The 13,234-nt window shown below is 39.5% G+C and overlaps 1 protein-coding gene across 3 annotated transcripts in view; it reads right to left on the bottom strand.

Annotated features, from left to right (window-relative positions):
- Positions 1–129: 129 nt before the first annotated feature.
- MYO5C (myosin VC) overlaps positions 130–13,234 on the bottom strand; it is a 90,005-nt gene continuing 76,900 nt past the window's right edge. For all 3 annotated transcript variants that reach the window (XM_073877018.1, XM_073877017.1, XM_025883776.2), the window contains 6 exons: positions 12,692–12,781; positions 9,841–9,991; positions 8,926–9,208; positions 3,579–3,753; positions 3,081–3,161; positions 130–1,541 (listed from right to left, as the gene is read on the bottom strand). In XM_073877018.1, coding sequence (XP_073733119.1) covers positions 1,389–1,541; positions 3,081–3,161; positions 3,579–3,753; positions 8,926–9,208; positions 9,841–9,991; positions 12,692–12,781 — 933 coding nt within the window. In that variant the 3' untranslated portion in view covers positions 130–1,388. The remainder of the gene's footprint in view (positions 1,542–3,080; positions 3,162–3,578; positions 3,754–8,925; positions 9,209–9,840; positions 9,992–12,691; positions 12,782–13,234) is intronic.

A 13,234-nucleotide genomic window follows, 5' to 3' on the forward strand; every position in this document is an offset into this window, starting at 1 on the left:
AGAAAGAAAGAAAAGAGAGAGAAAGAAAGAAAGAAAGAAAGAAAGAAAGAAAGAAAGAAAGAAAGAAAGAAAGAAAGAAAAAGAAAGAAAGAAAGAAAGAAAGAAAGAAACTGACCCAATTCATTTGGTAATTTATTTTATTGATTAAAATATTTAAAAGTTCTACATTTCATTTTTTCCTATATAATGTATCTAAGTGAACTAAATCATTTATAATATGAAAAGACACCATTACATATTAGTAGGGTGACATTGCTTCATCCTCATGTATTATTTCCACTCCTAAGATGCATGTCTGTTTTACAGAGTCACAGCTACTGCCCGTGAGTCTGTCAGAAGCAGAGGGCCGGCCGGCTGGGATTCTGGGAATGGTGCAGAGAAGCCCTGGGGCCTCTGGCCATAGGCTAGCAGGGCTGATCAAATGACACTGTGTGCTCTGAAATGAAAGAAAGAGGTTTGGGAGAAGGGGGGTGGACAAGGGAGAGTCCATTTCCATAAAACTTGGGAAACACTGGTTTCTCAAAAGGAGGAACTGATATAATTCCCCAGGTATTTTTATGGGAAAATTTAAGAACGTATTTGAATGCTAAAAAGATAGAGAAAATAATTTAAATTGCCTTTTAAACTTAGTTTTTAAAGACATTGTTGTATGAACAATGAAAAATATGGCAAGTGTGTTGGTTGATAAAATTTAAAGAAATGTTCTTTCAGAAGAGATGACAATTTAGCAATTTGGCATGGCAATTGATTTTAATAACATATTCGTTTTAGAATATATGTACATAAAATAGTTCATATAATTCATTTCAGATTGAAGATTCTCTTAAAAAGTAGAGGGGTCTGAAATTATAAATATTTTTTCATGCAGGAGCATTTTTAGTAAAAAGTCAGTGAACCCTAGCCCACCCACCTGGGGCAGGAGGCATGGGGTCAGAGGACTTTTGACACAACCTTGTGGCCAAACGGGATTATTTCCTGGAAGACTCAACCCTGAAACATACTGGTGGCTTCATAAATGTACCTGGGCTTCACACACACGTTAGAAAACTTAGGAGACACTGTTCCCAGATCCTGCTCCCTCTGGGGGGAGCCCTGTCACAAGACAGATCTAGATAAGAGGCACCTGGAGGAAAATATGGGCCTTCCAGGAATCCCAGTAAAAGCTGGCTGTGATTCTGAAGGTAGACATGGCCCTTCCAATCCCAGCTAGTGTGTGTTAACTCTTACAAAATGACAGTGGCAACATGTGGCCCATCTTGGAGGATTCTTATGTTCTTCCTTACATCATGTCCCAAAGCATTTCCAGTTCCAATGAATAAAGCACATCCCTCGTATTTGATCTTCATTTAGCTTCTGAGGGAAAAGTACACTTACTCTCTTTTCTCCTGCTATAATCTATTGAGAAAGCCTAGCTTGAAACTGCTGGGGATCTGAATCATTTCCAGAGCATGTGGAGAGGGGGTAAAAGGGAAGGTAACTTGAAAGAGATATTTTGTATCCAACATCAGCTGTGATGAATCTTCCCGGCTATTTAGGAGAGCCTGAAATTAAAACCAGAGAAAAATGAATAAGGAAACCAGTGCATTCTGCTTTATGACTAACTAGAAGTCTAGAGTAAGGAAAACACAACTCCACCTTCACTGAAAAGCTCCTTTCAAAATCATGTAAGAGAATGCACAAAAGAGCCCTTTAACGACACAATCCCGTGGTGAAATGGTCTCTGCAGGATTTCCAATCAGCTCTCATGAATATTTACTTACATGCTCTGTTTCACCTCAGAAGTTAATTTCCCACAGGATGGACTGACTGTAAATGGATCTGTTTTCTATTCTTATCCATTCTTGTGGCATAATTCTAAGCCCAAATATGAGTGGATCTGAAGTATTAAACCTTTCTAGCTGTTCTCCTTTTTAGTTCAGTAGTTTAACTTTTTTTCCTTAAGACCCCTTTATACTCTTTAAAAATTATTGAAGACCCCAAAGAGCTTTTGTGTTTGTGGGTATAACTACTGATATTTACCATATTAGTAATTAAAACAATAATTTAAAATATTAATTTATTAAAATAACAAGAACAAACCCAATGCATGTAAACATTTATTGAAAAATAACTATTTTTGAAAACAAAAAAATATTGGTAGGAAATGGTATTGTTTTATATTTTTGTAAATCTTTTTAATGTCTGACTTAGTATGACCACTGGAATCTCATATCCACTTCTGCATTCAACCTATGGTGATATGTTATTTTGGTTGAAGTATAGGAAGAAAAGTCTGCTTCACACATACATATTTGGAAAAAGGAAGACTTTGCAGACCCCCTGAAAGGGTCTCAAGGACCCACAGGATCCTTGAACCAAACTTTGAGAATTGATGCCTTAGTTGATTGGGGAAGAAACTTTTGGGATTAAAATAAGAAAAATGGGTACACATTTTCCCATTCCGCCTCTGCTCCCTTGCACAATACTGATACGAAGACTGATAATAAGACATGCTGAAGGAACACAGCAGGTGAATCACAGTTTTGGTGTTTTCATTCCCTTCCCACCGAGGCTAAAATGGGTTCTGGGGGCCTCTGGGTGGTTCAGTTGGTTAAGCGTCTGCCTTTGGCTCAGGTCATGATCTCAGGGTCCTGGGACTGAGCCCTGCATCGGGTTCCCTGCTCAGTGGGGACTCTGCTTCTCCCTCTCCCTCTGCTGCCCCCCCCGCTTGTGCTCTCTGTTTCTCTCAAATAAATAAAATCTTTTAAAATAAAATTTAAAAAATTAAAAAATAAAATGGGTACTCGACAGGGAAAATTCCTGCTGCTTTTGCTAAGTGCCTTTCATTTGCATGTTTAGTAAATGTGCTTTAATCTTAGATTTCCTAACATTAATTCAATATTCAGTATTCAATCATTCAATTATTCAAGCATTTATTCATTCATTCATTCCAAGTAGGCTCCACGCCCAGTGTGGAACCCAACATGGGCTGAACTCATAACCCTGAGATCAAGAGTCTGATACTTAACTGACTGAGCCACTCAGGGGTCCCCACAATTCCTTATACTGAAAATTGAAAGGTACATCCTTAAGGATCTTACCTGTACTTTGCGAACGAAGGATGGAGTCACTCTTTTCTCAAAGTCATCTATAGGTGTGTATGAATTAAGGATCTTTATGATCTGCAAACAGCACATAAGATGGTGTTAGACCATGAAAAATGACAAGTCTGTCCATGAAATAACGAATCTGATGGTTTGGGAACTACTGGGAACCACATGTAGTTCTCTGATACTGTAATGGGGCTCTAGGAACCATATGCTCTGGCCTCCTTCCTCACGAACTCCCCTCCCCCCATACATACACATCTGTGAGTTCAGTGGGCAGGGAATGTATCATACGCACTTTTGTGTTAAGTCCTAAGTTAGTATTAAATAAATGCTTATTAGCTAAGAGGGTGGTCCTTGGGAGATATGTGTGCACCCCAAAGAGCACACAGAGATTCAGATACACCCTATGGCTGACTAAGCCAGAAAGGGCGACACCAGTGACATGATCTGTTGGTGAAGATCAGGGACACACGCAGCAAGCCTTATCACCTGCACAGCAGACAGTGAAGTACAGCGTTCATAGATCTCCTTGGCATCACTGTCTGTGGTCTTCTTGACCTGAAGCAACCAGGCTGCCTGAGAGAGAGGTTCCAAAGTTTCCTTGGCCAAGCTGTTCTGCAAATTCTTATCTTTAAGCCATTCTTCTAAGTAGCTGATGTTGCACCTGGAGTAAAAGCCAGAGAAACAGAGAACAGTGGGTGATCCATTGAGAACACTTCAGGGGAGGGTGCTGAATCCCTCAGTGTGTCTGAGAGGGTACCCGAGTCCACTGAGAGCCTTAGGACCATGGTCCAGCAGTTTCTTCATTTGTAACATGAGTGGGTTGGACCAAATGATCAGCTCTCATGATCCAAGGTTCTAAGGATCTTGATGGTCTGGGGTGAGGGGCCATATCAGCTATAAACTTTGGGGAAAATCTGAGCAAAAAGCAGTGACTGCAATAATTTATAAAGTGACCTATTAAAATACCCTTAATAATGGATTTGAAAATCTACTAAAGGAAAAAATCATAGTGATATTTGAAGACCTTACATTGGTATAAAAAACTGGTATCTTTCCCTAAATTGACAGAAAATTTTCAATTGGTAGAAGGGTTTCATTCAGTCCACTGGGGTTTTTATTCTTGTTTCTGTCATTAATTATCATAACTTTATAAGGTAAGAGGCATGGGTTGTAGTCCCACCAATCCATTGTGTGAGCTTGGAAAGTTACTCAACCTCTCTGGGTAAATGAGAGTGTTGAGAACTCTCATATATTGCTAGTGGGAATCTAAAATGGTAGAGCAGCTAAGGAAAACAGGTTGCTGGTTCCTCAAAGTGTTAAACATAGAACTGCCATATGACCCAGCAATTCCACTTTTAGATATATACTCAAGAGAACTTAAAACATGTCCACATAAAAAACTGTGCACAAGTGTTCACTGCAGCATTACTCATAATAGCCAAAAAATGAAAACCCAAAATGTCCACCAACTAATGGATACACAAATTGTGATATGTCTATACAGTGGGATATTATTCAGCAACAAAAAGGAAGGAGGTACTGATACATGCTACCACATGGATGAATTGTGAAAACATGATGTTAAGTGAAAGAAGCCAGTCACAAAAGGCAACACATTTTAGGATTCCATTTATAAAAGTATCCGGAACCGGCAAACCTATAGAGAAAGAAAATATATTTGTGGTTGCCTAGCCTAAGGAAGAGGGGACTATGAAGTTAGGATGTGGTAGCAGATAAGAATGCTGCTGCTGGGGCGCCTGGGTGGCTCAGTCGTTAAGCAGCTGCCTTCAGCTCAGGTCATGATCCCGGGGTCCTGGGATCAAGCCCCGCATCATGCTCCCTGCTCAGTAGGGAACCTGCTTCTCCCTCCCCCACTCCCCCTACTTGTGTTCCCTCTCTTGCTGTGTCTCTCTCTGTCAAATAAATAAATAAAATCTTAAAAAAAAAAAAAGAATGCTGCTGCTAATGGGTATAAGATTTCTTTTTGGAGTGATGGAAATGTTTTAAAATTACATTATGGTGATGTTTGCACAACTCTACAACTATACCAAAACCCTTTGAACTATACGGATATAGTTTACAGAATGGATAAACTTTACAGCATGTAAATTATCTATCAATGAAGCTGTTTTTAAAAATTGAGTGTTGGGGGCACCTGGCTGGCTCAGTTGGAGAAGCATGCAACTCTTGATCTTGGGGTCATATAATCCAGCAATTCCACTACCAGGTTTTACCCAAAGACAATGAAAGCACTAATTCAAAAAGATATATGCACCCCTATGTTTATTGTAGCATTATTTGTAAGTCTCATAGTATAATATTAGAAGTGTCCAGGATACAATTCAAAATTACTTGGCATATGAAGAACCAGGAAAATCTCAATTTTTATCAAACAAGAAAATCAACAGATGTCAACTCTGAGATGACATAGAGACTTTAAAGAAACTATCATAAAAATGCTCCAAAAAGTAAAGACAAACTATCTTGAAATAAATGAAAAGATAGAAAGTTTCAGAAAAGAAAAAGACAATACAAAGAAAAACGAAACAAAAACTTTAGAACTGAAAAATATAATAACAAAAATAAAAGAATTCTTTTAATGGGCTCAACAGCAGAATAGAGATGCCAGAGGAAACAGTCAGACAAGAGAGATGATTCAATCTAAAGAATACAGAGGGGAAAATAAACTAAAATAAACAGAACTTTATGGACCCATGGAACCATAATGAAAGGTTTAGTATTTGTGTTACTGAAGTTCCAGAGGAAAGGAGAAATTATGATGCAGACAAAATATTTGTAGAAATCACTGAAAAGTTCCCAGATTTAGTGAGATGTACAAGCTTACAGATTCAAAAAGCTCAGGGAATCTCAAAGCGGTTAAACTCAAAGAAATCCACACCAAGACACATCCTAAATAAACTGTGGAAAATCAAAGGCAAAAATAAAATCTTGAATGCAATCGGAGAAAAACTATGCATTACTTGTCGGGAAACAATAATTCAAATAACCTTGCATTTCTTATTGAAAACCATGGAAAAATGTTTTACATTTTTAAAGTGATGAAAAAATGGAATGTCAACCCAAATTCTATATCCCACAAAAATATACTTCAGGAATGAAGGTGAAATGAAGACATTTTCACGTGAAAGAAAACTAAGTATTTCCAGTAAGCCTGCTGTACAAGGACTACTGAAAGCATTTCTTCAGGCAGAAAGGAAATGATATCAAAATGAGATTTGGGGGAAAAAAACAAGAGCTGGAACATTAGGAATGAAGGAGTAACAGAAATGGGGTAAATATGTGGGTAAATGTAATAGACGGTTCTTCTACTGAGTTTCTTAAAATATGTTAGATGATTTAAAATGAAAATTATAACATTATCTGGCAGAGTTTTTGATGTCTGTAGATATCATACATAAGACAACTATAATGTAAAGGGGAAAGGGGCCTATATGATGGTAAGCTTCTTACATTCCATTTGACATGGTTAAGATAATGATTCTAAATAGACTAAAAGGGGCACCCGGGTGGCTCAGTCAGTTAAGTGTCCGACTCTTGATTTCAGCTCAGGTCTTGATCTCAGGGTGGTGAGTTCAAGCCCCATGTTGGGCATAGAGCCTACTTAAAAATAACTAACTAAATAGACTGAAAAGTTAAGTATATATTCTATAATCCCTAGAACAACCACTAAAAAGATATATACAAAGATGAATAGTAAAAACACAGTAGATAAAATTTTTTAGGAGGGGAGGGGCAAAGGGAGAGGGAGAAAGAGATACTCTCCTTGCTCAGCACAGAGCCTGTCACAGGGCTCGATCTCACAACCCTGAGATCATGAGCTGAGCTGAAATCAAGAGTTGGACACTGACCTGACTGAGCCACCCAGGTGCCCTCACAGTAGATAAATTTAAAAGGGGTACCAAAAAATGTTCAAAGAACCCAAAAGAAGGCAGAGAAAGGAGATCAGAGAAATAAAAACCAGAAGGAACAACTAAAAAAGAGTGAAATGGTAGACTTAAATCTAAACATATCAATAATTATGTTAATTAAAATGGTCTAAACACCCCAATTAAGAAGCACAGATTGTCAGACTGGTTTAAAAAAACAAAAAACAAAAAACCAAAGCAAGACCAAAATTTCTGTTGCCTCTAAGAAAGGCACTTCATACATGACACAGGTAGGTTAAAAGTAAAAGGATGAAAAAAGATACACTATGAAAACATTAATCCAAAGAAAAAGTAGGCTTTCAGACAAAGTAGATTTCAGAGCAGAGAAGATTACCATTACAGGGATAAAGAAGGACCCCACATAATGTTAGGATGGTCAACTCACCAAGAAGACATAACAATTCTTCAGGTATACGCACCTAACAACAGAGCTTCAAAATACACAAAGCAAAAACTGACAGACTAAAAGAACATACAGGGTCTAACTGACATGGGACATTCCACCCAATGGCAGCAGAATATACATTTCAACTGCATGTGGAACATTCACAAGAACAGACCATATTCTGGGTCATAAAAGCAAATCTTTTTATTTTTAAAAAGAACTGAGATTATACAAAGTTTTTCTCAATGTAAAAATATTTAGAAGTTTTTATTTAACAAATAAACCTGGGAATGTCTCAGGTAAAGTGGGATGGTTGGTGACTCTGGTGTCTTAATCTATGGTATATTAATCTGTGATATTTTTCAACCTGCACCTTGAGATTGTTTTTTTATTATGATAAAAGACACATATAACATTTACCATCTTAACCTTTTTTAAGTGTACAGTACAAGAGATAACTGTACGCACCACGTTATGTAACAAATCCCTAGAACTCTTTCATCTTGAAGACCTGAAACTCTGTATCTGTTGAACAACACTTCCCCCTTCCCCTCTCTCCTCAGCCCTGGGCAACAACCATTCTATCTTCTGTTTCCAAGAGTGTGACTGAAAGAATACATTCTTTGATCAGATGGAATTAAACTAAAAGTCACGGAAAGGTAGCAAGAAAGTCTCTGAATACTTGGAAATGAAACCACATACTTCTTTTTTTTTTTTTAAAGATTTTATTTATTTGAGAGAGAGAGTGCACGAATGGTGGGGACGAGCAAAGGGAGAAGGAGAAGCAGACTCCCTGCTGAGCAGGTAGCCCAACTCGGGGTTTGATCACAGGACCTCGGAGATAATGACCTGAGCTGAAGACAGATGCTTAACCGACTGAGCCACCCAGATGCCCCTGAAACAACATACTTCTAAATAATCCACGGGTCAAAGAGTAAGACTCCAAGGAAATTAGATACTATTTTCAATTCAACAAAAATGAAAATAAAACATCTCGAAATTTGTGGGATAAAGTTAGTGCTTGGAGAGAAGTTTGTAGCATTAAATGCTTTAGAAAACAGAGGTCTGCTTCTCCCTCTGACCCTCTTCCCTCTCGTGCTATCTCTCATTCTCTCTCTCAAATAAATAAAATCTTAAAAAAAAAAAGAAAACAGAGGTCTCAAAGTCAATAACCAATGCTTCTACCTTAAGAAACTAGAAAAAGCAAAATAAATCCAAAGCAAGCAGAAGGAATGACATAATAAAGATAGAAACAATTACTAGTTACTAATCTTTAACCACCAAAGGAAGGCCCTGGATTGGGTGCCAAGCTAGCCTGGTGCACAGTGATGGAGCAGGGCGGGGGGGGGGGGGGGATCCAACCGCAGACATCCCCAAGTTTCCAAAGTCCTCTTGCACAACCCCCACCTGAGCAGTGCAGCTCATGCAGTGGGGGCAGCAGGGTGTGGCCCCAGACATTCCCAGCTGCCTCTGGGTGTAAGCGGAGGTTTATGGGTTTTACCTGATCTGCATCCCTTTTCTGCAGGAGCACATGTCTTTGCGCAGGAAGAGGCTGTTCAGGGTGACAGCCCCGATCAAGAAGAAGAGCTGCTTCACGGCCTGCTTCACCAGCTCAGGGTCCAGGCCGTTCTGGCACATGGTGCTGTAGAAGTAGCTTAGCTGCTGCAGGACGGAGGTCATCGTGTAGGCATCCGTATCATCTATGCTAGATGACCGCTTCCGGAAGCCTGTGGGCTTCAGGCCAGAAATGCCTTGCAGGCTCTCGTACTCCAGCATGCCCGGCACTAGAGAGGAAAACACAAGCATTTCTTGCACACGCAGGGGGCGACAACCAGAGAACATTTTCCATTGCTCTCCTGGGTCTGTTCCAGGAAGCGGGATGTTTTCTGCAGGAGTTAGCAGTGGACACAGCTGTGATAGGGGAAGCGAGAGGATCGAGGGTTGGGGAGCCCCGGATGGAGGGGGTGGACGGAGTGCATGGCTGTTTACAACAGCTTGGAGTCCCTCTTTCAACTTGACAGGAGAGGGAGCAGGTTACCGTGATAACTCATGGTCTGGAACCATTAAAAGCCTGAAGTATTTAAATTTCGGAAAATTGTAGAAACTATAGTGGGACTTTAAGATTTCAAAAACGCTTAGTTATGACCTAGGATTAGCTACGTAAGTAGTAGCAGGTCTCCCTAGGCTTTCCCTTCAGGGTGAATCACGCTTATGGGTAGGAAACTCTGAACCATGCACTTTTATATAGGTCATCATTTCAAGCAATTAAAAAGAATTAAAAAGTAGACATTTACACAATTAAACTTTTCTGGTTTTAAAATTATATTCTTTGTAATCACATGCCTTATACTGGATTTATTTTTTTAAGGTCTCAGGGTGACCATAAATATTTTTTGGTCATCAATTCTTTTCTTACCTATTATTGGTTGAATGTTATTTTCCATAACAACAATGAACTGATGGTATATTCGTATAGCCACATCACTAAGAATCTGTCTGTATTCTGAAAGGTCAAAATTGTTCAAGCAATTCTTATTCTGATGTGGACTATTGAGCTTCATGAATTCCTGAAAGTAATGTGAGCATATAAGTATTAGAATGATATAGACATGTAGGAAATTAAAACACTATCTCTATCAGGGACATTCCAATGAGCTCCTATACTTTAAAGCCTAGTGTCTGATTTGTATGAAATGAGCTCGCACATTTGTGGTACTGCTTATTCTCTATAACCAACTATAGCCGTCCTGCCTCCTCACCCTCTAAATATGTGCCCCCAGCACCTACAGAATACAGTGCAAAACAACTCCCATGGAAGCTCACCGAAAAAGCCTACAAAGCATCAAAGGAAACAAACAGCTGTAAGAGGTCAGTAGATGCAACACATGAGATTCATGACTTCATGATTATAGAGCATAGATCAATCTGAAATATTTAAAAATGTGTGCTATGGGCTAAATGTTTGTGATGCTCCCAAAGTCATATGTTGGAGCCCTCTCTCCTCCAGCGTGGCTGTATTGGTCTGTGATCAGGTAACTCAGATCAAATGAGGTCCTAGTGTGAGGTCCTAATTTGATAGGGTTAGTGTCCCTTTAATAAGAGACACTAGGAAGCTCAATCCGTCACCCGTGCACCAAGGAAAGGCTGTGGGTGGGCACAGCGAGAAGGCAGCCATCCGCAAGCCAGGAAGAGAGCTCTCAGCAGGAACCAGCCATGCTGGCACCCTGGTGTCAGACTTCGGGCCCCTAGAACTGCGAGAAAATACATTTCTGTGGTTTAAAAGCCTTCTAGTCTGCAGTATTTTGTGATTAGCCCAACCAGACTAATAAAATATATTCAATGTGTTCAAAGAGATAAAACAAAAAGAAAGCATTAAGGAGAGGATATAATAAGAGGCAGATGTGAAAAAGAACCATTGAAATAGAAGTGAAAATATAGTAATTAAAAAAACATGCAGACAGGGAAAAGAACACTCTATACATGGCTGAGGGGTCAAAGAAAGGGTAAAAAAGTAAATGGTGTTGAATAATACCCTCTTCCATTAATGTCACACATATGCGAGTCTGACTCAAATGGACCGGGCTGTACCCCCTGCTCCTTTTGGTATTCCTTTTAGTCAGAGGTTGGATTTTCTTTACTTATTTCTCTTTTTGTTCTATAGTACTAGTAGAGTTACTTTTATATTTTACTTTTCCCTCACTGGGACAATTGGCTATCCACATGGAAGAAGATATGAGATCATTATCTCACACATCATGGGATAAATAATTACACTAATTCTGGATAGATAAAAGCATAATTGTGAGCTCTAAATTTGAATTACAGAAGTTCAGAAGTAAGTAAAAGAATAAGTTCATGATCTCAGAGCAGGGAGAATTTCCTGAAGATACTAAAACACACATCATAAAAGAATAGGATTGATATACCAAAATTCAGAAATTGTGTTCAACAGACTCCATAAAGAAAATTACAAGACAAGCCATGGTTTATCCATGATACGTAAAGATCTCCTACAAATCAATAAGAAAAAAAAATTGCCTCTAAAAAAAATGGAAAACTGATGTCAGTAGGTAATTGGAACAGAAACCCAGATAACCAGTAAGCATGTGGAGTGATTCCTTTTTTTTTTTTTTAAGACTTATTTTATTTATTTTAGAGGAAGAAAGAGAGAGAGAGAGAGAACACCAGAGCAGGGGGAAGGGCAGAGGGAGAGGGAGAGAGTGAGAATTTCCAACAGAATCCCCATTGAGCATAGAGCCCTACCTGGGCTCAATCTCTTGACCCTGAGATCATGACCTGAGTGGAAGCCACGAGTCAAACACTCAACAGACTGAGCCATCCAGGCACCCCTACATTGAGTGATTCCTCATCTCATTAGCGATCAAGCAATGCAATTTAAGTCAACAAGGTATCATTTTATACCAATGAGATTGGTAAATAATTAAAATGTCTGTCAATATCAAGTGTTGGTGAAGGTATGATACTGGAAACTTCATACACTGCTGGTGGGACCATTAACAGTACAAACATTTGAGAGAGCAGTGAAAACCCTAAAAACTGCTTTGTTATTTTAGGTCAATGACATTCTGCTCCGTGAGTACTTGAAGGTGATTTCCTTTATGATGTTAGCCCCTTGGGAGCAGAGCTGGAATGGCAAAGGACATAGATTGTGGAGGAATGATCAGAATCCTGCAGAGAGAAGAGCTCTGAACAGTCATGTTGATCTAAAGGTTGGGTTTTAGAGTCATAATACTAAAAACTTCAGAATTTCACAACAGAAACAAACTTAAAAATCATCTAATCTACCTCACTGAGGTAGATTATTTTAAAATTATTTTATTATTATTATTTTTAAGATTTTATTTATTTGAGGGGGGGTGGAGGGGCAGAGGGAGAGGGAGAAGCAGACTCCCCGATGAGCAGGACTCATTCCCAGGACCACAGGATGATGACCCAAGCCGAAGGCAGACGCTTAACTGACTGAGCCACCCAGGTGCCCCAACCTCAATGATTTAAAACTCAAGGAAAACTGAGGCCTAGTATCATGCCCAAGGTCCCAGCCTCTTTCTAAGTCTTCTGACTATGACTTCTGTCCAACCAGTAATGTGAAGTTGGCCTCCTGGCTGAGAAGGAGACCAGGAAGCTGTTTGGAGCAGAGGCTGCTCCTGGAGCTGGGGATGTCCCCAATCCCTGTGGTGAGCGCTGGCTCACGAGGAAGTTATAGACCAGTAGTCCGCACAGAACACAGAACAGGCAAGTGTCCCTACCTCTTCTCCACTGTACTGCTTCAGGCAGTTGAGGAAATGACACGTATTGGAGAGCCAAAAAGACAGCATCTCAAAGTCGTCTACATGTTCCTTAAAACAAAACAAAAAACCAAGGAAGACAAAGTTGGATTTGGTGACTACTGTTGCCTCTGAGCCAAGAACAGATGTATCTTACCAGTTTGGTCAGCCGGTGGCTTTTGATCAGAATGAATTCTTCTTTTATTCACCAAAGACTTTATTAAACTTACACTGTAGCGATAAGCTCTTAGTTTATTTAGCAGGTTCTGGTTTGCAAAGTATTTCTGTCTAGGTTATGTGACTTATGATGAAACTTGAAGCAGGCACTGCAGGATGCCTGGTAAAGGTAAGTCTGGGTCCCTGCTTTCCAGAGTTCACATTCTGACCGGGAAGAATGTCACTTGTAACATAACATACATAGGACACAGCCAAATGGGTGGCTGAGCTCTTGCACAATGCACATAGACTAGGCTGCAAATGCTCAGAGGATGGAAGGATGCTCGTGAAAGATGGCAGCTGAGAAAG

This window comes from Callorhinus ursinus, unplaced genomic scaffold (genome assembly GCF_003265705.2).
Source record: "Callorhinus ursinus isolate GAN/ISIS: 27379988/994484 unplaced genomic scaffold, GSC_fseal_2.0 scaffold25, whole genome shotgun sequence".
Lineage (NCBI taxonomy): Eukaryota > Metazoa > Chordata > Mammalia > Carnivora > Otariidae > Callorhinus > Callorhinus ursinus.